This window comes from Clupea harengus, chromosome 19, assembly GCF_900700415.2.
Source record: "Clupea harengus chromosome 19, Ch_v2.0.2, whole genome shotgun sequence".
NCBI lineage: Eukaryota > Metazoa > Chordata > Actinopteri > Clupeiformes > Clupeidae > Clupea > Clupea harengus.
Genome location: NC_045170.1, coordinates 10,165,957 through 10,191,165, shown reverse-complemented (window position 1 = coordinate 10,191,165; position 25,209 = coordinate 10,165,957). Strand labels below are relative to the sequence as shown.

The following is a 25,209-nucleotide window of genomic DNA, read 5'->3' as shown; positions in this document are numbered from 1 at the left end:
TTCTCTCCTGTGCACTCAGATACGTCAGCCATTTCCCCTCCAATATAAGACATCAATCATTATGTCCCAACCTGCTCTTAGTTGTTTAAACAAAGTGATTGGCGTTGACCTCTAGATTATCCTGTTGTCCTTGACAGATAGCATCAGACCCTTACAGAGATGAGGGTGGGGAAAAAATGTCCTGGCAGCATTAGATACCAGGCCAGGGTTTTTATATTGACAGATTCGCTCTCGGGCCTCCTGTGGTATGGAAGACAATAGTTGGCAGGGCTTCAACAAACAAGAGGAGATTGTTTAACCGAGCCTCTCTACTGGGAGAAAGGCAAAATATCACACCTTTTTCTTTTTTTTGAAAGTGTCTGGAGCTTCTGACGTTATTCAGCGTCCTTTTAAAATGTGTCATATCCAAATCAGAGAAAGGTTGTAAGTTTGCATGAAGGCATTTGCAGCGATAAGCCCTGGCAGCCCCCTTTTGTTGGGGTAAGCGTGTTATGGATGTCGACGACGTCTGCTTTAGTCGGCGGTGGTCTCACTGCCGCCTTGGCTGACATGCGACCAATAGGCAGGCGTCCTTGACAGCCTTGTTGACACAAAAGAAGACGAGCCAACCGGTTTTTCAGAGTATGAATCAAGAACTGACTTCGTAACCATGGATTCAGACTTTTAAATGAGGTGTTTTTTATTTTGACTTTGCAAAGCATGCAGCGTTGAGTGTCTTGAGTCCTCGGTCCTGATGAAAGATTGTTGATATTTGAACTCAACGGCCAAGCAAATACACCCCCTCCCTTTAGTAATCCTGAGACAACATTGTTGACTGGCTAGAATAGTGTATGTCCATGAATTTCCATGAAAAGTGCAATCAAGGACTAATCCTTCCATACCTGAAAGCTGGTCATTGACATCCTTTCTGTATGGGTTTGTGTTTTTCCCTCTTTGTCTTCTTCCCAGTGCCATGCGGAGGGGTGCTAACAGCGCGCAAGGGTACCATTCTGTCCCCGGGTTACCCAGAGCCCTACGACAACAACGTGAATTGTGTGTGGAAGGTCTCGGTGCCTGAGGGGGCTGGAATCCAAGTGAGGATGAGAGAGCTTGTTTGAAGTCCCGCAAATTAAATGTTTGACATTAAAAGTATCGGCGGGATGAGAAAAAGTGAAAAACTTAATAATAAAGAGAATTCCTAATGTCCTGTGCATTATGAATACCGTTGATGTTTAATTTAGGGCTTTGAGAGAGAGAAAGAGGTTTTTTTTTTTTTTAAACTTCTCTGTCTTTCTCTTGTTTGCATTGCCTAGTCCCTGTGTCGATATCACTCCTTTATGTGTGGATACAGAAGAACGATCAAGTCCCCCCTTCATGTCATTCATGTTATCTTCTGTGTTTTTTCTTCTCATGCAGAAATAAAGTGTTAGTGATGGTTTCTAACTGTCTTCTTCTGCTCTTAGATCCAGGTTGTGAGTTTTGCCACCGAGCATAACTGGGACTCCTTGGAGTTTTACGACGGTCCAGACAGTAACGCTCCAAGACTAGGAAGCTATTCAGGTAAGGTTTTGGGTTGCTCACTCTATCAGATGTAAAGCCAGTGTTTGGCAGATGGGATCTGAATTAATCAGTGGTTTCAGCCGACTAGAGTGAGGCGAGAAAAGAAAGAAGGAAGGACGTTTTTCTTTTTTTTTCTGTCTTTGTAGCTTTGGGGTGTGCTTCAACAAACAAGCTCACCTGGATACCCCAAGCAAGTCTAGACCAGACAGATTGATCGCTCCCTGTGCTGTTCCCCACTCATTAAACGCAATATTTCATGTGTTGTTTTCTTTTCGCCGCAAAACAGTAATTAACCCATCACTGGTGAGCTCCGCACACTGAGACAAACACAGTCCCGCGTCATGTTTTCTTTTCGCCGGCAAATTAATTCCCTGGTCCCCCCTTCTCTGCAAAATCGAACAGGGGGCAAGCCACCCCTTCATTTTGTAGTGCTCTGTTATTAAACAAAGGACCTGACGGAAGCGCATCGATGGTGTGTGTTCTTGTGTGTGTGTGTTTGTGTGTCTGTGTCTGTGTGTGTGTGTGTGTGTGTGTGTGTGTGTGTGTGTGTGTGTGTGTGTGTGTGTGTGTGTGTGTGTGTGTGTGTGTGTCAGCCAGCCAAGGCTGTCAGCAGTAGCACCGGGTCATTGTCTCCACAGGCAGGTGGCAAGGGGGTGGGAGGCCTGTAATGAGGAGGCCCTATGGAGGCCAGGCCTTTATCAGTGCGACAGGTGCACGCCAGCCACACTGTTGGCCAGGGCTGCCTGTCTCTGTCTGCCCCTTCAGTGATCCTGAGCCGCTGAGAACAAATGCCCAGTAGTAAAGGAAGGGAAGACTAAGAGGGTGGGTAGTAAGGGAAGAATAAGAGGGTGGGTAGTCACTGTTTTCTCTTTTAATGGACTCTATGGCTATAGTCAGGTCTTTATATAAAAAGTGAATAGCCACTCTTATTACTCCAAAATGGAAACTTTATTACTTACGTTTTTGCTACTTGCCTTCTTCAGGGCAGTGATACCCTTCAGACCCTGGAGGTCGAGGCTAGTCACATTTTAGACATTTCCACAATGCTAGCCAGCTCCTCTATCTTTTGAATGTGTGTCTTTTCTCTTTTTTTCTATTTTTATATGTTCAGGTCTTTAACTTAATGTTGATGGAAGTTCAGGTCCTTCGATCCTGACATAAATATATGGCTGAAACCAGGAAACCAGGGAATAGATGCTTAGAGACTTAGTTGCTTAGAGACTTCGCGTCTTACCATCTCAGTATGGTGCTGAAAGTGCTGCTGGAGTAGGTGAAAATAATTGCTAGTTTTTGTGGTCTATAATGTCACAATTGTGTGTATGAAACCTAGTCATGATTTATCGTTTCTTTTCACTTCGCCGCCCGCATTTAACAACACCTCTGTTGCTCACACACACACACTCACTCACACACACACACACACACACACACACACTTGTTTTTAACTTCTCCGCAACACCTTTTACGAGGAGAGACTTTTTTCATATGAAAGCGTTGCAGGGAGCTTGTGAATGAATTTGACTGCCGCACGAGGAGTAATAAACCTCCAGCTTCATTCTCTACTGTTTGTGTGTGTGTGTGTGTGTGTGTGTGTGTGTGTGTGTGTGTGCATGTGTGCGTGTGTCTTTTTCCAGGAACAACCATTCCCCCACTGCTGAACACCACCTCCAACAATCTGTACCTCAACTTCATCTCTGACATCAGCGTGTCGGCAGCCGGTTTCCATCTGGAGTACACAGGTAAGGGAAGAGGCGGTGGATCAGGGTCAACCCCCACCACCCTCACCCCCATCCCCCACCACCCTCACCCCCACCCTCTTCTCTGCACCTGGGCAAGTCTCCACCACCTGTGCTCACAGGCCTCAGAAATGCAGTAAAACCTTGATTGCATGTACCAGATGCTCCTCACAGCCGTGTAATTCCATCGATCGGATCAGGCTTGTGTACAAGCGAGCAGGAGTGAACTCTCAGGTCAAAGCGGGTTGATCCCCCGGAGGGGAGCTTGCTTCGGCTGCCATACCTTCTCACACACACACACACACACACACACACACACACACACACACACACACACACACACACACACACACACAGTCACACACACACACACACACTCACACACACACACACACACACACACACACACACACACACACACACACTCACACACACACACACACACACACACACACACACACACACCTGTCTCCTCAATATATTTATAGATGCTGTTTTGGTTTACTGGAAAAGCAAAAGTTTTGCTTTACTTTCAGACATACCTGGGGCTTTTCTTTGGTTGGATTTTTCCTCTGAGTCGTGCCAGAAAGAGAGGGTTTCATTCCACCCTCTCGTGTCACTCAGTCTTTCCAGAGCTGAACAAAAAGAAGTTGACTTTTTTGTCAGTGTTCTGCTCTGTTGTGGAGCAAACAGGATTTTGAATGGAAGAGGATGTTTAATAGTTTATAATCTGCCACGCATAAGGCTGCTTTTGTGCAGGAACTTTACACGGTGTGTACAAGGTTGTGAGGCCCCCATGCCTCTATTGATGCAGTGGAAATATATTTGAGTGTGCTGGTTCAGATGCCTAGTCAAACTTTTAGCAGTAGTATCATAAGCATTGTGCGAGTGCTTGTTATTTATTTGCACTCGTGCAAAATGAAGGAACTAACGTATGCACTGCAGACTTAAAGGGTTCGTGTATAGTTCTTGTAGAGGCTAAGTGTCAACCACTGGCGTGTATCCTTTATGTTTATGTGTCGTAATAAGGACCGATAAAGCATCTATCTATTGGTTGTGTTAAATGTCACAGTCCTCTGAACTGTCTTCTGGGGTTTTCTCTGTGTGCTTCTGATTATGTGATGAGTAAAAGCTGTGTCAGGTTAATGCCATTCCCCCTGATTCCCCTTTGTCTTTCCAGCCATTGGGTTGGAGTCATGCCCAGAGCCTCAGACCCCCAACTACGGCATCAAGCTAGGCGACCGCTACATGGTGGGGGATGTAGTTCAGTTTCAGTGTGAGCAAGGATACTCTTTGCAGGTAAGGCCAGCTCACAATGAGCCTTCTCTTCTCATCTCTTCACTTACCATCCCACTGTCCATCCATCCCTCTACTGGCTCTACTAGCCCCTTACACAGACTGAACAACTTATATCTCTTTGCACTATCCACACACACACACACAAGCACAAGAACGTTGCACTATCCACACAAGCACATGAACACTATCTCTTGCACTATCCTCACTTGCAGCACAAGAACACTTTCCTCGTGGACATCAACACTTTACCAATCTATGCACAATGTACCATAGGGTCAGATCCATTCCTGTATCTGTAAACACCCCACTCCCTGTGAACATGTTAACCCCTATGTGAATGTGATTTATGTATGTATGTCTGTGAGTAAGTGTATATAAGCTACTATGGATGACCTAAATTTCCCTCGGGATTAATAAAGTATCCATCCATCCATCCAATCAGCTACTTTTTCAGACTTCTTCTCGGTTGACGATTCTGAGTGGAGATTGTTGGCTTGTGTTTTAGGGGAATGCGTACATCACGTGCATGCCAGGCCCTGTGAGGAGATGGAACTACCCAGTGCCACTCTGCCTAGGTAAGATCCTAGATATGTCATCTGTACTTTTGATCATAAACAGGTCATGGGTCCCAGCTGTTGGTTTTATTTTTTCATTAAATATATGTATGTTCATGATACATTAATCTCATCTTTTCATCATTCATTATGGTCTATTCATCTTTGTAGTGGTAAATTCCGCATCGACTTCTACAATTGTATTCAAATATATATTTTGTTAGCTGGTGGATTTTCATGATTCATGATCCATTCAGTACATTTGATTCAATTCTTGTATTTTAAAAGATTCCTGTCTCTCTGTTGTAAGCACACTCTGACAGCCAGAGAGAAAGTGTCACCTGTCACATTATTCCAAGTGGCAGGAACAGAGTGCTATTTTTGTCATTCCAAAAGGGAGGCCAGGCAAGAGAGAGAGACGGAGTGAGTGAGTAAGAGAGAGAAAGAAAGAAAGAGAGAGAGACGGAGAGGGAGCACTTCATGACTTGAAAATGGGCCTTTTGCTGACTGGCTGTCTCGAGGCGACTGTCTCAGCCCCGGCCAGCTGCAAATCCTGAAAAACTCAATTCAATTATTAACTCTCCAGCTGCGTACACACACGTACACACACATACACACACATCATTCATGGAGACGCGTGGCTGCCATTCCAGCACGCGCTGCCCCTAATCCTAAAAATAGAAACTTCCCAGCCCCTTCCTCACACACCACTTTCCTCGAAAGTGCTTGGGTTATAACCTCCATTATCCCTTGGTAAATGTGATGCCAATTTAAAAAATAAGCAGAGATTTACCATCTCAAGTCTACTTGGGTGAATTAGGTTGACGGGATCCTCTTATGAACACATCAGACACTTTTGGATGCGTCCATAGACTGTGAAGACTATATGAAGTGTCCCTACACACACTACCACCAGGATCATTAGAGGCCATGTAAGGCACTGGCAAGACTCATGCGTTAGTGTGTGTGTGTTACTCAGGACTCGTGTGTGTGTGTGTGTGTGTTACTCAGGACTCGTGTGTTAGTGTGTGTGTTACTCAGGACTTGTGTGTTAGTGTGTGTGTTACTCAGGACTTGTGTGTTAGTGTGTGTGTTACTCTGGACTCGTGTGTTAGTGTGTGTGTGTTACTCAGGACTCGTGTGTTAGTGTGCGTGTGTTACTCTGGACTCGTGTGTTAGTGTGTGTGTTACTCAGGACTTGTGTGTGTGTGTCAGTGTGTGTGTTACTCAGGACTCGTGTGTGTGTGTGTGTTCCAAAGAGCAAAGGACTGTATAAATTCGAATTATTGCCCAGAAGAAAAAGTTGGCAACCCTGACCATATCCACTTACTGAGTCGCACAAAATATTTGATAGATTTTTAGCAAGAACACAGCACTGTAAACAAAAATAATGAGCCTGATGCTAGATTGAATTTAGTTTTTTTTAGAGGTACTGCTGCCAGGGAGGTCCCTTTTGGTATGGATGTTGATGAGTCCATTTTTCCTTTATTTCTGCGCCAGTCCTCTGTGAAAATATTTCAGCGTGACAATTTTGCAGCCAAGAGACAAAACAACAACAAGAACAGTCACTTCTCTCCTCTGGGCCCTCTCTGTCTTTCTCCCTCTTTCTTTTGGTCCCCTCCCTCATCCACCCTCTCTCTCTCTCTTTCTGTCCCCCTCTATCGAATTCTCACTCTTCCTATTGGTTTATTCCTATCTATCACCCTCTCTTTCTCTCTCTCTCTCTCTGTCTTTCTCTCCCTCTCTCTCTCTTTCTCCTCTCTTCTCTCTCCCTCTCTCTCTGTCTCTCTCTCTCCCTCTTTCTCTCTCTCTCTCTCTCACACCCTCCCTCCATCTCTTCTTCTCCCTCCATCTCAGTAGAGAGGATGATGGGTATTCTCCTTGACTGATGCATTTCATGTGCCAGAAGGTTAGCTTCCCAGTCCCCCACTGTGCGCCCACGTGACCAGAAGGTGTGTGTGTGTGTGTGTGTGTGTGTGTGTGTGTGTGTGTGTGTGTGTGTGTGTGTGTGTGTGTGTATGTGGGTGGGTGGGGCGGACTCATGCAGGGGAAGAACCCCCCCTCGAGACTTAGTCTCCACAGTGAAAGTGCATGACTTTGCGTTTGCACATTTGCCAGCGCCCAGCAGATGGACTCAAAAACTTTATTTTATGCCCAAAAACCACCCCTCTCTCCCCATCACTAAACACCCTCCTCTCTAGGGGGTCTGTTTGCTTCCATTTTGTCCAATCAATTCCAACCCCCCCCCCCATTTGTTCCCTGCCTCACTTGAAGGTGGGCTCTCATTCTATTTGGTCTTTTTTGTTGTTGTTGTGTTTTATGTGTGTGTGTGTGTGTGTGTGTGTGTGTGTGTGTGTGTGTGTGTGTGTGTGTGTGTGTGTGTATGCCAAAGAATGCATGTGCTTTTCCTGCTCATGCTCCCTCTTAATGATATCAAAAGTTTCAAACTGAAAAAAACTTTTCAGCCTGATCATGTTGAAACAAACGTCATATGAAAACAGTGAAACACGATGAACTCATCACGCAATGATTAAATCCTCACCCTGCTGTGTGTTTCATACACACAAACATCACAGAGACCGTAACAGAGACTAGGCTTGCTCTGAAGAGAAAAAAGGGTTCTGTTCATCCCAGTAGACGGTTCCGTCTTTGTGTCTCCTCCTCTTCTAAACGCTGTTCGCTCTGCCTTGAAGCTGAATCTCTGTACAACTCTTCACAAAAATAAAACAAAGTCCGTGTGGAAATGGAGAAAACTCAGGAGATGGAAGGATGAAGGAGAGTATCTGGAGAGAAGGCAATCCCCAGCAGGCACGGCCATGCGGACTCCAAGTAGTCCGGTGTGCCTAGCGTGACCACCCTCGATTAGCCGTCATATCCGGCCCCAGACCCTCGCTGCAGGAGCCCTCTCCCTCGGCCGCGACTTCCAGACTTGCTCCGTCTGCGCAGTGCCCATTAAACTGATCTATAATGCAGGCCCAGAGTTCTAGAGCCTATTATTGCATTTTGCAAATCTTTCGAGATAAAATCGCTCGATTAATGAACCCAGATGCCCTTCACTCCCTCCAACCCCGGCTGATTAAATTAAGCGGATGTTATTTGATCGTCCCTTTGGAGATACCAAGAGTAATAGACCACATAAGGAGAGATGATGATTTATATTTCAAAGGCTCAGGTCAGTGAGAGGGTCTGGAAATTTGGCCCTGGCATGCTGAAACGCCTCCTGGTGTGTGTGTGTGTGCGTGCGCGCGCGCGCATATACCTCTGACTGTGTGTGTTTGTGTGTGTGTGTGTGTGCATATGCCTCTGACTGACTGTGTGTGTGTGTGTGTGTTTGTAAATATGTGTTTATGACACTGACTCTGTCTGTGTCCATGTGTGTGCTCATGGCTGTGCGTGTGTGTGTGTGTGTGTGTCTCCTCAGCTCAATGTGGCGGGTCCATGATCGAGGTCAGCGGTGTGATTCTGAGCCCCGGGTTTCCTGGCAACTATCCCAGCGGACTGGACTGCACCTGGACCGTCAAACTGCCCATCGGCTTTGGTATGTGAGCTCTCTCTCTCTCTCTCTCGCTCTCTCTCGCTCATCCACATCCCACTAGGATGACAACAGATAAAACATGCACTGCCGCCCTCAACCAACTGGTGTCATCTTGCCAAAATGTCACATAAATCCGCTGAATACATTATTTGACAAGGGAGCACTGTAACGACCCAGCGATTATGCATGGGCACTCAGCTCAAGGCAGTGTGTGACATAGCATAAAAGCCCAGCCATGTAGGAGCTGTAAAATCACCCCTTCACTCCACAGTTCCAGGATCAGACCTTTGTATAGCTGGGAGGCTAATGGGAAGGTTATATAACAGTGTGCTCGTGCATCATTGCAAATCAAGTTATTTCGTCAAACTGTCACGCACAAATATATTGGAAGTGACAAAGCTGTGTTGTAGTTTCTCATTTATGAGCTAGTGGGAGACAATACAAACACTGATTTCCCTGTAAAATGTAACTGCGCCGTAAAATGTGTTTTGAGCAGTAAGCTAAATGATATGGCAGAACTGTGATGAAGCACAGTGAATCAATGGCGCTGTTAATATTGGCAAATTTCCCATTTTTCGGGTTGAAAACGGCTTGACGCGCCATCTACCGTTTTCAAATCATTCTGAATCTTGCAAGGCTGATGGTGACGTATCCACGACCATTTGGAACATATCCACAGCCCTTAGCTGTGAGTCTCAATTTGATTTACTGATCGAAACTCATCATTCACAGACGTTTACCCCCTCCGCCCTCCCCCAAAACACACACACACCCCATCCTCAGACCTTTTAGCATTTTTCAAAATGATGCAGTGGGTGGAGTTAGGCTCGGAGCTGAGGGTGAAGTTATACGTGAGTAGTGTATGCAGACTTAAGCAGACGCTAGGACGCTAGGACAGCGTTTGATTGGTTACTGTGGTACATCTAAGTAGGAATGACTTTCAAACGACACCTTGTTTGTCACAGCAGCAATTTTCCTTAAAATGGCCAAATCAGGCAACTCCTGAGACCACTAAAAGCGCTGCTCCCACAGATGTTAGCGACATAAATTTCCCTTACATCCAATAATGCATGTGAGTGTGTGTGTGTGTGTGTGTGTGTGTGTGGCAGTGCTTGAAAGCACCAAGGACACATTCTTCTCCCTGGAGTGTGTGTGTGTGTGACTAGGAAAGGAAGGATGGTGAGAGAATGAAAACCATTTGATCCATCTGCATTGTTTAGAGTGGGGCGCCACTGTGCCAAGGACACTGACAGTCCCCGCGGGGTGTGTACACGCATTATGTACGCATATGTGTATTCATAAAAACACACACTCCCCCTCACTATCAATCACCGTCTGCCGCGCAGGCATCCACCTGCAGTTCCTCAACTTCTCCACGGAGGCCATACACGACTACCTGGAGGTGCGCAGTGGCCACGCAGAGACGGGCGCCATCATCGACCGCTTCAGCGGGCCCCAGGTGCCCTCGCCGTTCTTCAGCACCACGCACGAGACCAACTTCTTCTTCCACAGCGACTACTCCCAGAACAAGCCCGGCTTCCAGATCACATACCAGGGTAAGGGAGAGCACATGAACATGCCTTGGGTGGTTCCCAGTCACGTCTACACTAAGTTAAGCACCTCTGTATTAGCAGCGATATGTCCACATGAATTACATTTTTGCATTGTAGCAGTTTTTAGTTCATTTTGTAGTTTTGTAGTTAATTGCAGTTTTTTTTTTAAAGTGTATTTTTTTATTGGTCATAGTAGTAATGTTGGTTGTAGAAGTATTACCGTAGTGGTAGTATTTGTTGTTGTTTCCAAAAGTTCCAAAAGACATTCAACAGTTCACAAATATTAAATGTTTATTTACTTGCAGTACCTCCATAAGTAATAGTGTTTTTGGTAGCGGCTCCATTCCAGTTTGATAAAATATGTCATCATAAGAAGCACTCCACATCGACTTTTCGCATTCAGCGCTTCGTTTTGTCTTGGTCTCTGATTCATCCTTGGCTCCTTTAACAGCCCATTTCGTCTGATGTAGACCTCCACTTGGCACCAACTAATGGTCTCTCCACAGGGACGAATGAGCAGGCATGCCCAGAATCTCTTTGTTTTTGCCTCCAATTATTTTATTATTATTCTCCCTCCCGAAGTCTGTTGTTGGCGCAGAGACCGTCTCGAGCGCTTGTTCACACCAGAACCTTAAAACTGCGCTTGTGTTCCGAGTCGTTATGAACGCGGGCACCACAGTTCATTCCGTGCCCATCTGTTGTACAGCCTACCAGCTGCAGAGCTGCCCCGACCCACGGCCCTTCCAGAACGGCATTGTGATCGGCAACGACTTCAGTGTGGGCATGACGGTGTCGTTCGAGTGCCTGGCGGGCTACTCTCTGATCGGAGAGGCCTCTCTCACGTGCCTCCACGGGATCAGCCGCAACTGGAACTTCCCTGTGCCACGATGTGAAGGTGTGAATACTTCTATATACATACATAAATACATAAATAGTACATATATACATACTGTACATACTTGCATGTGTGTCTATACCTATATACATATTTATATGATTGATCAGGGGATTTAACGGATGAATAGTTGGATGTGACCTTTGCACCCCTTTCAATTGCTTTTTATGCATATGTGAGCATAGATTTGAGTAGATTTCAGTGTATTGTGACTTTTTAACCATTAAGTAAAATTAAATGCACCGTACTGGATATTAATTAAATGTTATTAGTTGATGTCAGTTGGGTTTTTATGGATATTAACTGTATGCGTTCCCCTCAGCTCTCTGTGGAGGGAACATCACCTCTATGAACGGCACCGTCTTCTCACCGGGCCACCCCTCCGAGTACCCCAACTTTCAGGACTGCGTGTGGAACGTCAGGGTCCCTCCTGGCTACGGCATCTTCATCAACTTCACCACGCTCAGCACGGAGCCCATCTACGACTACATCACCGTTTGGTAAGCGCCGCCCTGGCCTCCTCAGATGCACATGTTAATCCTGCATTAATCCTGGACCCGCAGCACATAGGCAGTGCATCTCCCCAGACTGTGGCTGTGAAGGCTGTTGTACCATTCATTTACATCTTATAACACCATAGAGACATGGATATATCATTTATAATGCTAAAAGATCATTGATAGGTTGAGCGATTGGTTTCATTGATTGGTTAATAGATTTTTAACAGTATCCAGGAACTATTCACAGATCTCTTCAGGAAGAGAATTTGTGAGAAGGAGGGTGTGTGAAAGCTGCTTCCTGCTTACATGAAGCTTTTTTTAAAAGCATTTTTAGGGAGGTGTTGGGCGAACAGTTTTGAACAGTTTGGTATTTTGCGCCACCTTGTGTGCGCTAAAGTGTTGTCCCATTGCGTTAAGCATTAACCCACTCTGTAGGGCTTTGAACACAGACATACTGCTTTTCATCCCTCTCTGCAAAACTACCTAACTACTAATCCACTGCGATGTTTTCCCTAAAAGTGTTATTTTGATAGCCTTCTGGTTGAAGGTTGAGTGAAATATTCAGTGAATAATTCATCTCTTTTTAGTCGTGCTTATTTTTTAATCTTCAGCTTCTATTTTCAGATGTTCTATAGAATCAGTAAATCAAAAGAAGGGGTCAGAGAGGGGAAAGTATTGTACACCCAAAAAAGAAAAATCTTTTTTTCTCTCTCTCTCTTTCTCTCTTGAGAGATTTCTGGCCTAAAGGAAGGGGTTTAGAGGGCAGAAGACTTTAATTAAAGACGTGAAAGGTTTTTTTTCTCGCTACGTTCATGCTGTGTTTATTTTCCTTCCAAAAAGTCACCAATTCCAGCGCTCCCAAAAGAGCTCTGCCACTAATTAGGTGTGCTCTTCCCAGCGCTTTTTGTTCCGTCACCACAGAGGAGAAATCGCAGCTCCGGTCGGAGAAGAAAAAAGCCATTCATGCTTTCAAGCAACTTCTCACACTTTCACCCCATTTTCTTCTTAGAGTTCTTCCAGGAACACTCCCTTCCCACACACACACACCCACACCCATCCCACCTCACACACACGCATGACCACCTTGTTTACCCCAACTGAAGAGGCACCCACACTGAACCCCATTCAGAATGCCTCGATTGTGTTGAGATTGTAGACCTCATTGAATTGCAGGCCCAATGGGTACAGTAGATTTCTCTCATAAAAGCGATAAATTCCCAGTGAGAGAGCATGGCTCGCGAGCTGCAAGCGTTCAGGCTTGGGTGCTGTTGTGAGCACCGCCTGCTGAGTAATTGTTCCTCCCAGCATTCCGACATGTTGCTGGGAACGTTGAATAAAACCCCAGATTAATTCCAATAGTTAATGTCTTCCACACAGGCTTGTATTAGCAAGTCTTCTTTTGAGTTAGAGGGACATAGACCGGGGGTTCATACTGCCTAGAATGGCAAAGCTTGGCATACTAAAGCAAAATCTTTTAAAATACAAAAGTATTTTTTAAATGTCTTTTACAGCAGGAGGTATTTTGTACTAGCGGTACACAAAACTAGGTTCACGTAGGCCTCCTAAAGCATGTTTTTTAATGCAAAAGTTTGCCCTTCAAAAGATTATTCGTAGTTCGTGCTTCACCAACAGTAAAACCCTGTATGTGTCTGTGATGCCTTCATTATCACGTGTAACAGCTGCTTTGTGATCAGTTTGTTCATGTTCATCTGAAAGGGAAAACACCAAGGTCAAGTTACATTTCCAGGGAGCAAACATTGTTTGAAAATCATATACTGTAAATGCTTTTGCATTGAGTTTATTGAGACATTCTTACATCCCACTGATGAATGGAATGCATGAAAGGTTTGTTGTCTTTGGCTATGTTTGTCGACATATGTCCATAGTGTCGGGGCTTTTCAACCTAAGCTTAAATGCACACAAGAAATGCTAAAAGGTCTTTTTAAGTTAATACCTAAAAGAATGTCATTTATTTAAAATAAAGTGCACCCATTCAAAGCATAATGATTTGGAAAGGGTGAAAAGGACAAGGTCCTTGGATTTAGCTACTTGTAGGAATTTAATTAATAGTTGTCTGGCTCAGGCTATGGCCATTAAAGTGTTAATTCTGCCTTAACACTCACCTCACCTATCCTCACTTTTAAATAATGCATTTTCAGCAAAGGTAGAGAGAAATACGTTATTGCTTTTTCTTCTTCTGTGGCATCTTATGACTCAGATTATATTTATGTTGTTCGTTTCGCCTGTGAGCACTTCAATCTGTTCTGAAAGTCGAAGGATGGATCTCTCCCTCTGTGCATGCACACACACACACACACACACACACACACACACACACACACACACACACACACACACACACACACTAGAGAGGTAAATCCAGTTCTTACATATGCTGCATGTTTGAAATACCCACAGTGTTAAGCACTGGGGCCGGATGCAGCAGACAGTTCCTCCCCTGCTTATTAAGAGCATCTCCTCTGTGGCTGGTGTGCTGTGAGTTCTTGCGAGGAGCCAGCCCTTAATGCAGCCATGCAGCCATGCAGCCACGGCGGTCTTGTTTAATATTTTATCCACAGAGGAGCCATTTCCCCCCTCCGTGGGCATGTCCTCGGTGCAAAGAAAATACATTTCTATTCTTTCACTCCGCCGTAATGGGCAAAGTTTGGTTTGAGCCTTGCCCACAGAACAAGGCAATTTGCAGTGAATAGTAGCAGCTAGCCGAGATTATGGCTTCTCTCTGGTGTGAAATCGAGTCGCGGCTCACCTTGTTTATCAGGTTACCGCCACAGTTGCAGATTTATATGCTGTGTGGGGACAAGTGCTGGAACCTGCCAGTAGAATTGAATGTCTTTTCGATGAATTGTGTACCCTTTTTTTCCCCCATATGGGAGGATTTAAATCTGTGAAAGTTCTTATTAGGCATATGTCATATAAACATACAAACACATATGCACACACACGCACACACACACAGACACACAGACACACAGACAGACACACAACTATGCACAAACACATTTATGCTAGAAATCCTTAATGACATGAGGTCTGTTCTAATATTTGTAATAACATAGTAATTGAGTTGTAATAAACGTTGTTATTACAGGGACGGCCCTGACCAGAGCTCACCCCAGATTGGCCAGTTCAGTGGGAACACGGCGCTGGAGTCGGTCTACACCACGTCCAACCAGATCCTCATCAAGTTCCACAGCGACTTCAGTGGCAGCGGCTTCTTCGTGCTCAGTTACCATGGTGAGGGCGCGTGTGGATCGATGGGCCCTGATAGGCTGCTAAAGCTCCCCTCCTCTCCCTGCACACTTCATGGCCTGCCGCTGTTCACCAGGCCTCACAGACATGACAACCATGAGTCATTATCCAGCCATTTCATTTTCCTGCTGGACGTCATTTAAACCTAACTTCCATCTCTTCTCTCCTTAATTTCTCTCTCTCTCTCTCTCTCTCGCCACCCCCCCTCTCTCTTTTTCTCTCTTTATATCTATTCTTTCCCTCTTACTTGTCCCTCCCTTAGCTCATCTTTCTTTTCTCACAGGTTTCCTCTTGTTCTCCCTTTCTCTCCCCTTTCTCTCTCTCTCTCTCTCTCTCACACACACACACACACTCTCTCTCTCTCTCTCTCTCTCTCTCTCTCTCTCTCTCTCTCTCTCTCTCTCTCTCTCTGTTCCCTTCCTGTTCTTCCTTCCCTCTCTCTCCCTGATAGTAGTTGTGATCTCCAGAACCATCACGCATGAACTTCAATGCATCTACCATGTTGTGTTCAATGCATCTACCATGTTGTCCGCATTGAGCCAAAACAGCCCGACAGTGGCGATTGTTATAAGACAGAGTTTCTGTCCCCCTGCCTCCTTTTTTTACCACATGATTTTCACGCACACACACACACGCACGCACGCACGCATGCACACACACACGCACAGGCACGCACGCACACACACACACGCAGACACACACTGTATGAACGTGCTCACGCATCGCTCTGAGGCTCCAGACATCAGTCTCGGCTAACGAGCCAGGTGCCCACTGCCTCTTAAGCAGCGTTTCACACAGACACCTCCTCCGTCATGTCACCAGGCAGACTCATTTCCCATTTCCCGGTGTGTGGTCACATTTTGTATCTGTTTCCTACTACAAGAGTCCACGGCAAAAGCTTTAACTGGGGGAGAAACCGTGTTTGTGTCTTGTGTGGGTCTTTTCTTTGCATTTCATCTGGGTGGTGAGAAAGACTGCATAGGCGGCCATGTTGCTGACGAGGGAATTTGTATTTCCTCAGTGGATGGAGATGGAGTAGTTTTGAAAATTGTTAATTGCCTGTTTGCGGATCTTTAATGTGTGATATGCAAAAAGAGAAATATAGGCTACATAACATCTATATTTGTTCAGATTAGGCGTGGGAATTCAGGGGGGGGGGGTCCTCCCGTTTTCTTTAATGCATTTACAGCTTTGATTCATAATAAATGAGAAAACCAAGTGATAAAGACAACTTTATTTCCCAGAGAACTCTTTGAATCCAAACGAGCAAGGACTTCTAAGCCATTCGCCGGGGCCCGGAAATGCATTTGGCACTTTAGTTTGTCAACTAATCAGATTACGTTCACACAGAGGGCCATCATCCTGCAGTGTGTTCCAGCCAGCATCTGAAAGTCTATAAACTCTGAGTCATTCTCAGATAAGGATAGCCATGGAATATAATAATCCTGCCTAAATGGGCTTTGAAATGTAGAACTCGTAGCCGTCAGATTTTCCGCGGCGTTCGTGAATAGCTTCACTTGATTAAATGCGTGCACACTGGGGACATCAACAGAGCCATGACGGTGTTACTGATGCCCTAACGACTCAATTCCAAACTGCCATTTAGGCTCACGTTGCATCCCCCATTCAGCCAAACACACACACACCACACACACACACACACACACACACACACACACACACACACACACACACACACACACACACACATACCCTTCACATTTGTTCTTCTCTGCTCCCTCAATGGTCCTAAACATATAACAGGAGTGGAGAGGTAGAAGGCGGGAGAGGGATGAGGGATGAGGGGGAGTTCATGCTATTTGGTTCCACCTCCATTCTCTGGTCCATTTCTTTTGTTCCCTGCCTAACTCCCCAGCCTCCTGCCTAGGAGCATCTCAGACAGTGGTGCAAGTCGCTCCGTGTCCTTGTGAACTTTTCTCCGCCAACCCTTCCGTCTTGTCGCCCACCCCCAGCGATCTCACTCATGCATTCCTCCATACATACATACATACATACATACATACATACATACACACATACAACCATCATACATACGTACTTACGTACATACATACTGTACATACATACACACATACATATAGACACACACACAGACACACAGACACACACACACACACACACACACACACACACACACACACACACACACATCCACATTCAAGTCAAGTTGTGTTCAGAAATCAAAGGTTCTGAATAGTCCAATTAAGTGGTTCAACAGTCCGTTATGGGTTTTATAGTTCAAGGGTAGAGGAAACTTCGCCTTTGTTTTATGTAGCCCCCCGTACCGCCAGCCTGTGAATATGACCCAAGCAGCCAAATACTAGGACAATGTACTGACATTTGTATCCTAGGTTCTCAATGGCAGTAATCAGAGAACAATATTTTAGTTTTTTTTGCACAGTTTCGCACATACATTCATACATACATTTTAGATATGGACTGCATTCATCTTACATAGAGAAATGAGCAGTAGCTTCGATCACGTTAAGTGGGCTTCAATAGTTAATTAGTGCTTTTCCTGCGCTCCTCGTCTGGAACTCACAATCCCGCTCTCAATTAAGGCCGGGGCGAAGACAAAGCTGGGGCTCTCCATCGCCGCCGTCCTCCTGCTCAAGCCCTGGGAGTATCATCGGATTTGATAGGGGTGGTGCGTGGGGGTGGGGGGTGGGGGGGTTGTGGATGGAAGGAGCTAAGCATCTTCATCTTAATCAATCTGGCGCTTGTGCAATTACAGAGCGGCTCGTGGGGGAGAAGAACCATCAAATTAGATCAGCCACACCAGCCAGTCCTCCCGCCGCAGCGAGATGGAGTTTGCCGTTCATAAATACGTTTACCATCAAAATAATTAACGCAGCCATTAAGCATCAAAAGGGGGTTCCTTAATTAACGTCATGTATATATCAATACAGGGAGAGAAGCTAGAACGGTCTCATGGCTGTGATACAACTGCATTAGCAAGGCTGTTTGTCAGAGCATACAGTTCTAAAATAATCCTACTCTTCGCAGATAAATCACTGGATAGTGATATTTTTTCTCCACGTTTCTAGAAGGCTTCTCTAATAGCAGAGCAAATATCATCACAAGGTTTAATAAACATACACCACCGATCTGGGATTGTTCCTATGAGGTCTTAGCCAATGATGCACACAGAGCACATGCAGTACAATACAGGCTTTTGGGGGGGGGGGGGGTTGAAGAGTTTTGTCAGTGTTTGCAGCGGTGGCCTCTATATGCCACAATAAGTGGGTTCATGTCGTGCGTCAGAGTGTCACCTTGTCTAATGTCGGCGGCGTCACCACCGCGGCTCGTCTCCGATCATTAGCGCCACGTCAGTGACAGCTCCTCTCAGCCGGGCACCCCCGCAGGCCCAGCGGCACCATCACCCGCCATCAGCTCGGAGCTCTTTGCTTGTGCCAGTCTCACCTGAACCCGTCATCTAAAACACTTTAGAGAAACTTTTATTTACTCCTAATGTTGTTTGCTAATGTAAAAAGCCACAGTTGCTCTATGCTTGTGCCATTCTCACCTGAACCCGTCATCTATGACACTTTAGAGAAACTTTTATTTACTCCTAATGTTGTTTGCTAATGTAAATAGCCACAGTTTTAATGACCTGCACACGTAGCTTCCTTGTGGTGCTTTGATGCTGTGCACTTTACAAGTATGTACGTGAATGTCTTTTTCATTTTTTCCGTCATGTCTGTCTCCTTAGCTTACCAGCTGCGAGTTTGCCAGCCGCCTCCAGAGGTTGCCAACGCAGACACGCTAATGGAAGATAATGACTTTGAGATAGGTAAGTGCTTATTTCCACCTAACTGCCTGCTTTACTGTGCTGCCTGTCCTCACACTAGCAATTATGTTCTCATTCACTCGAGGGCAGATATGTCCCCCACCATTCAAATCTGTTTCTCCATCATCTCCGATACAGCCACTGAGGGCTAGCCACAAATGGCAGGAGTTTCCAAGAACCAACATTAACGTGTTTGTAACCCAGTGAAATATTGTTGCTTAGGGCGGTAACTATGGGTATGATTCTTGCCTGTAATTCCCTTATCCCTAGTATGAGAAGCTGCTGTACGTGAGTGATTTGTGTGAGAACTACAGCACACCGCTATCAGAGCACCAACTGCCATATGCTTCTTGTGGTCTGGATATCTATAGGTGTTTGGTGTGAGTGTTCACCCCAGTGAATGATCTCTCTATGATAAGCCCCAAGCAAGGCACGGTGTGTCAGCTTCGGCGAACCCCCCCCCCCCCCACACACACACACACACACACACACCCACCCCATGTCTCTCTCGGCACAGAGTCCTGGGGAGCAATATATCCTCATGCTCAGTGAATGGGGGGGGGGGGGGGCAGAAAAAGTGGGCCATTACCGTAACAGAGATGGATTCACCTTGCCCAGTAAACCAGGAGCAGGCTCATGTGTGCCCAGTCTTGCGTGGCACCAAGCACCTCATCCATCATTCCCTCTGACGTCCCCATACTGCTGACATGTGATTATTTTTAGATTGGCGCTGTGGATTATGACTGTAATAAAACTGCTTCATGGCTTTTTTTATTTATTAAAATATAAATATTCTGGGGTTTTTCTAGTCCACAGAAGAGCAAAGCAATGCCTATGAAGTCCATTTGTTTAACTTTTCTTGTATATCAACTCTATAACCTCACAATGTACATAATGCAACCTTCTTGTCTATAGCATCTGTCTCTATTAAAGCCTCACAGGTTAGCTGTCCCTCTTAATTAACAAATGGCTTAATCAATAGCTGAATGCATTCACTCACCCCATATCTTTCTCTCTCTCTCTCTTTCTTTCTCGCTCTGTTCTTTCCTCGCTCTCCATCTCTCTTTCTCTGTTCTCTCTGACTTTCTCTCAGGTGATATCATCCGCTACCGCTGTCACCCCGGCTTCACGCTAGTGGGCAGTGAGATTCTGACGTGCCGTCTGGGGGAGCGACTGCAGATGGATGGCCCCCCTCCCACATGTCAAGGTTCGGCCCTCCCCCCCACACAAACACACACACACACACACACACCACCGCCACAACACACACCCACACACCCACACACAACCTCTCCGTTCCTTGGTGTCTCAGTTCAGAATCATTTCTGTCTATCAGCTCCCCCATTAAAGTTAATACGAATTGATAGATAACCCCATTATGTATATTGCATGCTGAAAATAAGCATCATCTGAAGACATTTCAAAGCAAGCAAAGCCTCATTGTAACTGTGTGGTCACTATATTAGAAAGATGGATAAGCTTGCCTATCATATTGGCACCTGTAGTGGTCTGTAGCACTCCGTAAACTCACCATGATGCACCGTGGGGAAAAATATTATGTCGATCTAAACGCGGCGTTAGCTGCACCCCTTCTTTCCTGACCTAGGTGATCCCTTCACAGCAGGCCTGTTCTGCGGCTTTGCAATGGCTTCCTGCTCCCCGCTAAAGGATTTAGCTCACCCCACTCTCCCCATTGGCTGCGGGCAGTTTGCAAAACGGGGCCAAGTTAGGGCCTTTTTCTCCTTCTCAGTCACACCTGCGCCTGTCAACTCCAATCTCTCTCTCCCCACTCATGTTTTTCAGTCATGTTGTCTGACGCATGGCTCACTCAGTTCAGAGGCATAAACAGCTGCTACCATTAATCTTTGATGGCGCCATATTTTACTCCCCGGCAAAGCGCGAAAAAGAAGTGTGTGTGTGTGTGTGTGTGTCTTTCTGTGTGTATTTGTGTGTGTGTAATTGTGTTTTTATGCATATAAGTGTGTGTGTGTGGGTGAGTGTTTGCGTGTGTGTGCCTGCATATGTGTGTGTATGTGCCCTATGGTACCAGTTTGCCCTCTGTTCAGATCAAAAAATGCCTGAAATGAGGCGAAAATAGGCCTGTCACTGAATCACAAGTGGCATTAAACCTTAATGTTTTATGACATAAACATCTGGATGTTAGAAGACAATGACAGAAAAATGGAGTCTTTGCAGCTGCTGTGTAAACATTTTCACACGCCAGGCATCTGGAGACGAGAGGGCGAAAGATCTCATTTAACTAGAAGCAGTGAGAGAGAGAGAGAGAGAGAGAGCGCCTAATCTTTTCCCTTTAGGTTAGCCATCAACTCATGGCATTCTGTTGCCCCCCCCCCCCCCCCCCCCATTTTCTCTGTGTGTGCAGTGCAATGCCCTGCCCACGATGTGAGGTTCGACTCAAGCGGGGTGATCCTGAGCCCGGGCTACCCTGACAGCTACCCCAACCTGCAGATGTGCTCATGGAGCATAAACGTGGAGAAGGGCTACAACATCACACTCTACTTTGAGTACTTCCAGACCGAGAAGGAGTTCGACGTCCTGGAAGTCTTTGACGGTAAAATAAATATATGTTTGTTTGTTTGTTTGTTCATCACACACTCCTGACTAGGCACTGACATTGGATATACTAATGTGTCTGGAATGTTCTGGAAAACACAATTTACACAATCATTGACATTGTGTTGAATTATATACAATTCTGCTCTTTATATTATATTATTATAACTTTTGGAATACTTGAGCTAAACTCTCGTCTTGAGCTTTGTAATCAGCAAATCAACATTCTACTTGGTCAGGTATTTATTAAGCACTCAGGAAATCTCCTAAGAGATCCCTTTCCTGCTGATTATGTTTCTCATGCAAAACACAGTGAAGAGAGCTCATGGACTCCTATGCTGGCTAAGTCTGGCATCAGTTAGCCCCCGCGGCTAGCATTGATGACCACAGCATTAAACTTCCTTAAGTGTCTGTCAAGGCCCTTTGAGTGTCCTCCCTCACTTAGTTCTCATTCATGAGAGGAACCAGTTTTAGACCTGGTTCCTGTAATCTCCCTGCTGACTCATCTGTGTCCCCATTATTGAATTATTGAATGCTGCAGCCTCCAGGGTCACTAAGTGTAGTTAAAGTTCCCGGAACTTTCCAAAGTGGCGTGTAGTCAAAAAACCGTGCACCGCAAAACACGTGGCGCTGATTGCTATCCAGATGGGGCTCGTATCTAATCCCCTGAAAGGAGATCATTTCGGCTGCCGCTTTTGTGGCAAGAAAGCCGCAGCAATCAACAGCCGGTCCCCTCAGGCAGCGCGGCAGAATGACCCAGGAGAGTGCGACTGGTATTACCTATATGTGTTTAGTCATTGGCAGAGTGATAAGCTGTGGAGAGTTCCTGTGTGCATACTTTATCTTGTGGCTTGCTCAAAGTCATCTGTCTCTCGTTCTTCCTTTTTACTCTCAATCTCTCTTTACTTTCTCTCTTTACCTTTCTCTCTCTCTCTATCTCTTTGTGTACTCTTCTTGTTTTTACTCTCTATCGTTTCTTTCTCTTTATCTTTCTCTCCCTTCTTCTCTCTCTCTCTCTGTCCCTGTCTCTTCATCCCCTCTTTCTTTCTCACTGTTTATCCACTGATGTCTTATTTCTCTCTCTCTTTGTTTGTCTACCCCCCCACCACCACCACCTCCCTCTCTCCCTCTCTCTCTCTCTCTCTCTCTCCCTCTCTCTCTCTCTCTCTCTCCCCTTCCCTCTCCCTCTCTCTCTCCCCTTCCCTCTCCCTCTCGCTCTCTCTCTCTCTCCCTCTCTCTCTCTCTCTCTCTCTCTCTCCCTCTCTCTCTCTCTCTCTCCCTCCCTCCCCCTCCTGCAGGCCCCACCACTCACAGCCAGGTGCTGGCCTCTCTGAGCGGCGACATCACCACGCCCTTCAACATCACCACCACGGGCCACCAGCTGCTGCTGCGCTGGACGGCGGACCACGGCACCAACAAGCGAGGGTTCCGTATCCGCTATGTCGGTGAGTATCAAAGTATGTATCCATTTAAATCACTCTTTTTTCACTCCTCTTGCACGTTCAACCTCACTGGCATGTGAATGAGATGAGCTTGAGAACAGGGAACTAGAGAGAGAGGAGATGATGAGGATGAGGATGATGAAGATGGTGATGATGATAATTACAGTGTTGTAATGTGTGTGTGTGTGTGTGTGTGTGTGTGTGTGTGTGTGTGTGTGTGTGTGTGTGTGTGTGTGTGTGTGTGTGTGTGTGTGTGTGTGTGTGTGCATGGATGTATGACCAATTAAGAGAAATGGTATATAATAATGAGACTGTATCAAGCTGTGGCTGCAGCATGCTTTGATTGCATGTGAATTAGTATGATTAAGGTCAAATGTTGTGGCAGGGATGCACAGGAAATCTGTACGCAATGGAAAATATGGATTAGACATGCTTATAAAGTAGACACACATTTGCTGTCATTTGAAAGTAGCAGGCTTGGTCCGTAGTGTGTGTGTGTGAGTGTGTATGAGTGTGTGTGAGGAGGGCTGAAGAATTAATTGGGTGAGACATCTCTTTGACAAGATGTCAGTAGTAGACCCATAGAGCTGTGTTCGTTCATACAGCGTGTGTGGTGTGTGTGTGTGTGTATGTGTGTGTCAGTCTTACCCAGTGGACCACTGCTACACAGTGCATTAGTGCTGCTACTACAGATGTCATTCCAGCCGTCAGCCGCCAGCCCAGGGAGACAAACTGTTCACATCACAGGCTCTCTACTCTAATGCCCCACATCTCGGGAACTGTGTGTAAGAAAAAGAGAATGGATGTGAGATTTGAACTGTGTGTGTGTGTGTGTGTGTGTGTGTGTGTGTGTGTGTGTGTGTGTGTGTGTGTGTGTGTGTGTGTGTGTACACTGTGTTTGTGCACTTCAGCCGATGCACAGAGACAAGCGTGCGTGGCATGGTCACGAGGTCAGCTAGGGGTCAAAGCGCTCTCAGACCCCGTCCCCCGGCGGCCCTCCCGTCTCGGTACGAGCTGGTGTCAGCGGAAGGCCAGGGAGGTCAGCCGCCCTCTGACCGTTCCCAGACACGGACCTAACGGACCGGGCTGCCCACAGCGGTGCCCACACAAGGCCGCGAGACAGAGGTTGAGAACTCTGCCCACATGGGCGGAAGAGTCATAGAGTCTCACGGCAGACAGACAGGAAGGCACACGAGTGCTCCAGGTAGAACACCCAGTAATCCCTGGCATATTTTGTCTTTGGGAGAGGAGATGGTAGTTAAGCAAAAAGCGAAGGAGGAGGTGGAGGAGGAGGAGGAGGAGGGTGAAATAGCACTGCAGAGTTGGAGCTGCGACAGAAGAGAGTTGTTTCAGCGCGTTTGTCACTTGAAAGAGAGGGAGAGAGAGAAGAGCGAGAGAGAGCAAACGGGCGTCCTTTCTCTCTTTCTCCTCACCCACCTGGAGCTCTGCCTAAGTGGATATCTAGATCTTTCAAAGGAGGTATGTGTTTTGCACGGTGTTTGGCAAAAAGCAGGCATTTTCTAAAGAGGGGGGCGAGCGAGCAGGGAAAGAAAAGCAATCACCCTTGTTTTGGGCTTGGAGAGGAGTCAAACCCGGCACCGCCTGAGACGAGAAAAAGCTCTGTTCTCTTTTGACTTTCAAAAAGGAGAGCTGTGTTACTCTTGAGCCACACAAATCGTCATTTCCCTTGTTTGTTTGGCTTTTTTGCATATCCCGGTTACATTTTCTGAGCGCGTACACAAACACACACACACACTTACACACACACACACACACACACACACACACACACACACACATACACATATCCACAAATGACATAATATAGGCCATTGTGCATATGCTTGAGGAGGGTGCCTATCGTATAACATAGGAGAGTGCAGCTCAAGAGAGAGAAGAAGCCATTAATTCAGCCTCCGATTGTGTGTCGGGAGATTTGAGAGCAGATACCCGCCTCGGATGTTAAAGTATGCAAGAGATTTGGAGTAAATCTCCTTTGAAGTGTTATGACATTTCTGTGCCCTTCCTTCAGCAACCAACACACATACACACACACATATACACATACACAAACATACACACTCATATACACATATACATACATAGACACTCATATACACATATACAGACATACACACTCATACACGACAGTCCTCCATCCAGTCCACATTTCTGTATCTCTGCCTCACCCTTATCTATATCCTTCCCTCTATCTTCACTCTCTCTTTGTTCTTCTTCCTTTACTTTGTTTTCTCCATCACTAGCTAGCACAGTGAGAATCAGTCAGTATGATTGAGCATTAGTTCTCTTGTTCCCACTTATTGCAAAGGAACTCCTTCTTGTCCACCAACCCTGTTGTGTCTCTGTGTGTGAGAGAGAGAGAGAGAGAGAGAGAGAGAGCATGCTTGGGTGTGTGTGTGTGTGTGTGTGTGTGTATGTGTGTGTGTGTGTGTGTGTGTGTGTGTTAGTGAAAGAGAGAGATTTTTCCGCCCTCATGTTGG

At 46.0% G+C, this 25,209-nt stretch overlaps 1 protein-coding gene across 4 annotated transcripts in view; it reads left to right on the top strand.

Annotated features, from left to right (window-relative positions):
• The window catches only part of csmd3b (CUB and Sushi multiple domains 3b), a 363,440-nt gene that overhangs the window by 277,703 nt on the left and 60,528 nt on the right, over positions 1–25,209 (top strand). For all 4 annotated transcript variants that reach the window (XM_031585978.2, XM_031585977.2, XM_042710744.1 and 1 more), the window contains 14 exons: positions 949–1,073; positions 1,443–1,539; positions 3,174–3,278; positions 4,456–4,574; positions 5,080–5,149; positions 8,550–8,666; positions 10,010–10,219; positions 10,923–11,111; positions 11,434–11,611; positions 14,721–14,866; positions 18,615–18,695; positions 19,786–19,899; positions 21,076–21,264; positions 22,565–22,723. In XM_031585978.2, coding sequence (XP_031441838.1) covers positions 949–1,073; positions 1,443–1,539; positions 3,174–3,278; positions 4,456–4,574; positions 5,080–5,149; positions 8,550–8,666; positions 10,010–10,219; positions 10,923–11,111; positions 11,434–11,611; positions 14,721–14,866; positions 18,615–18,695; positions 19,786–19,899; positions 21,076–21,264; positions 22,565–22,723 — 1,899 coding nt within the window. The remainder of the gene's footprint in view (positions 1–948; positions 1,074–1,442; positions 1,540–3,173; positions 3,279–4,455; positions 4,575–5,079; positions 5,150–8,549; positions 8,667–10,009; positions 10,220–10,922; positions 11,112–11,433; positions 11,612–14,720; positions 14,867–18,614; positions 18,696–19,785; positions 19,900–21,075; positions 21,265–22,564; positions 22,724–25,209) is intronic.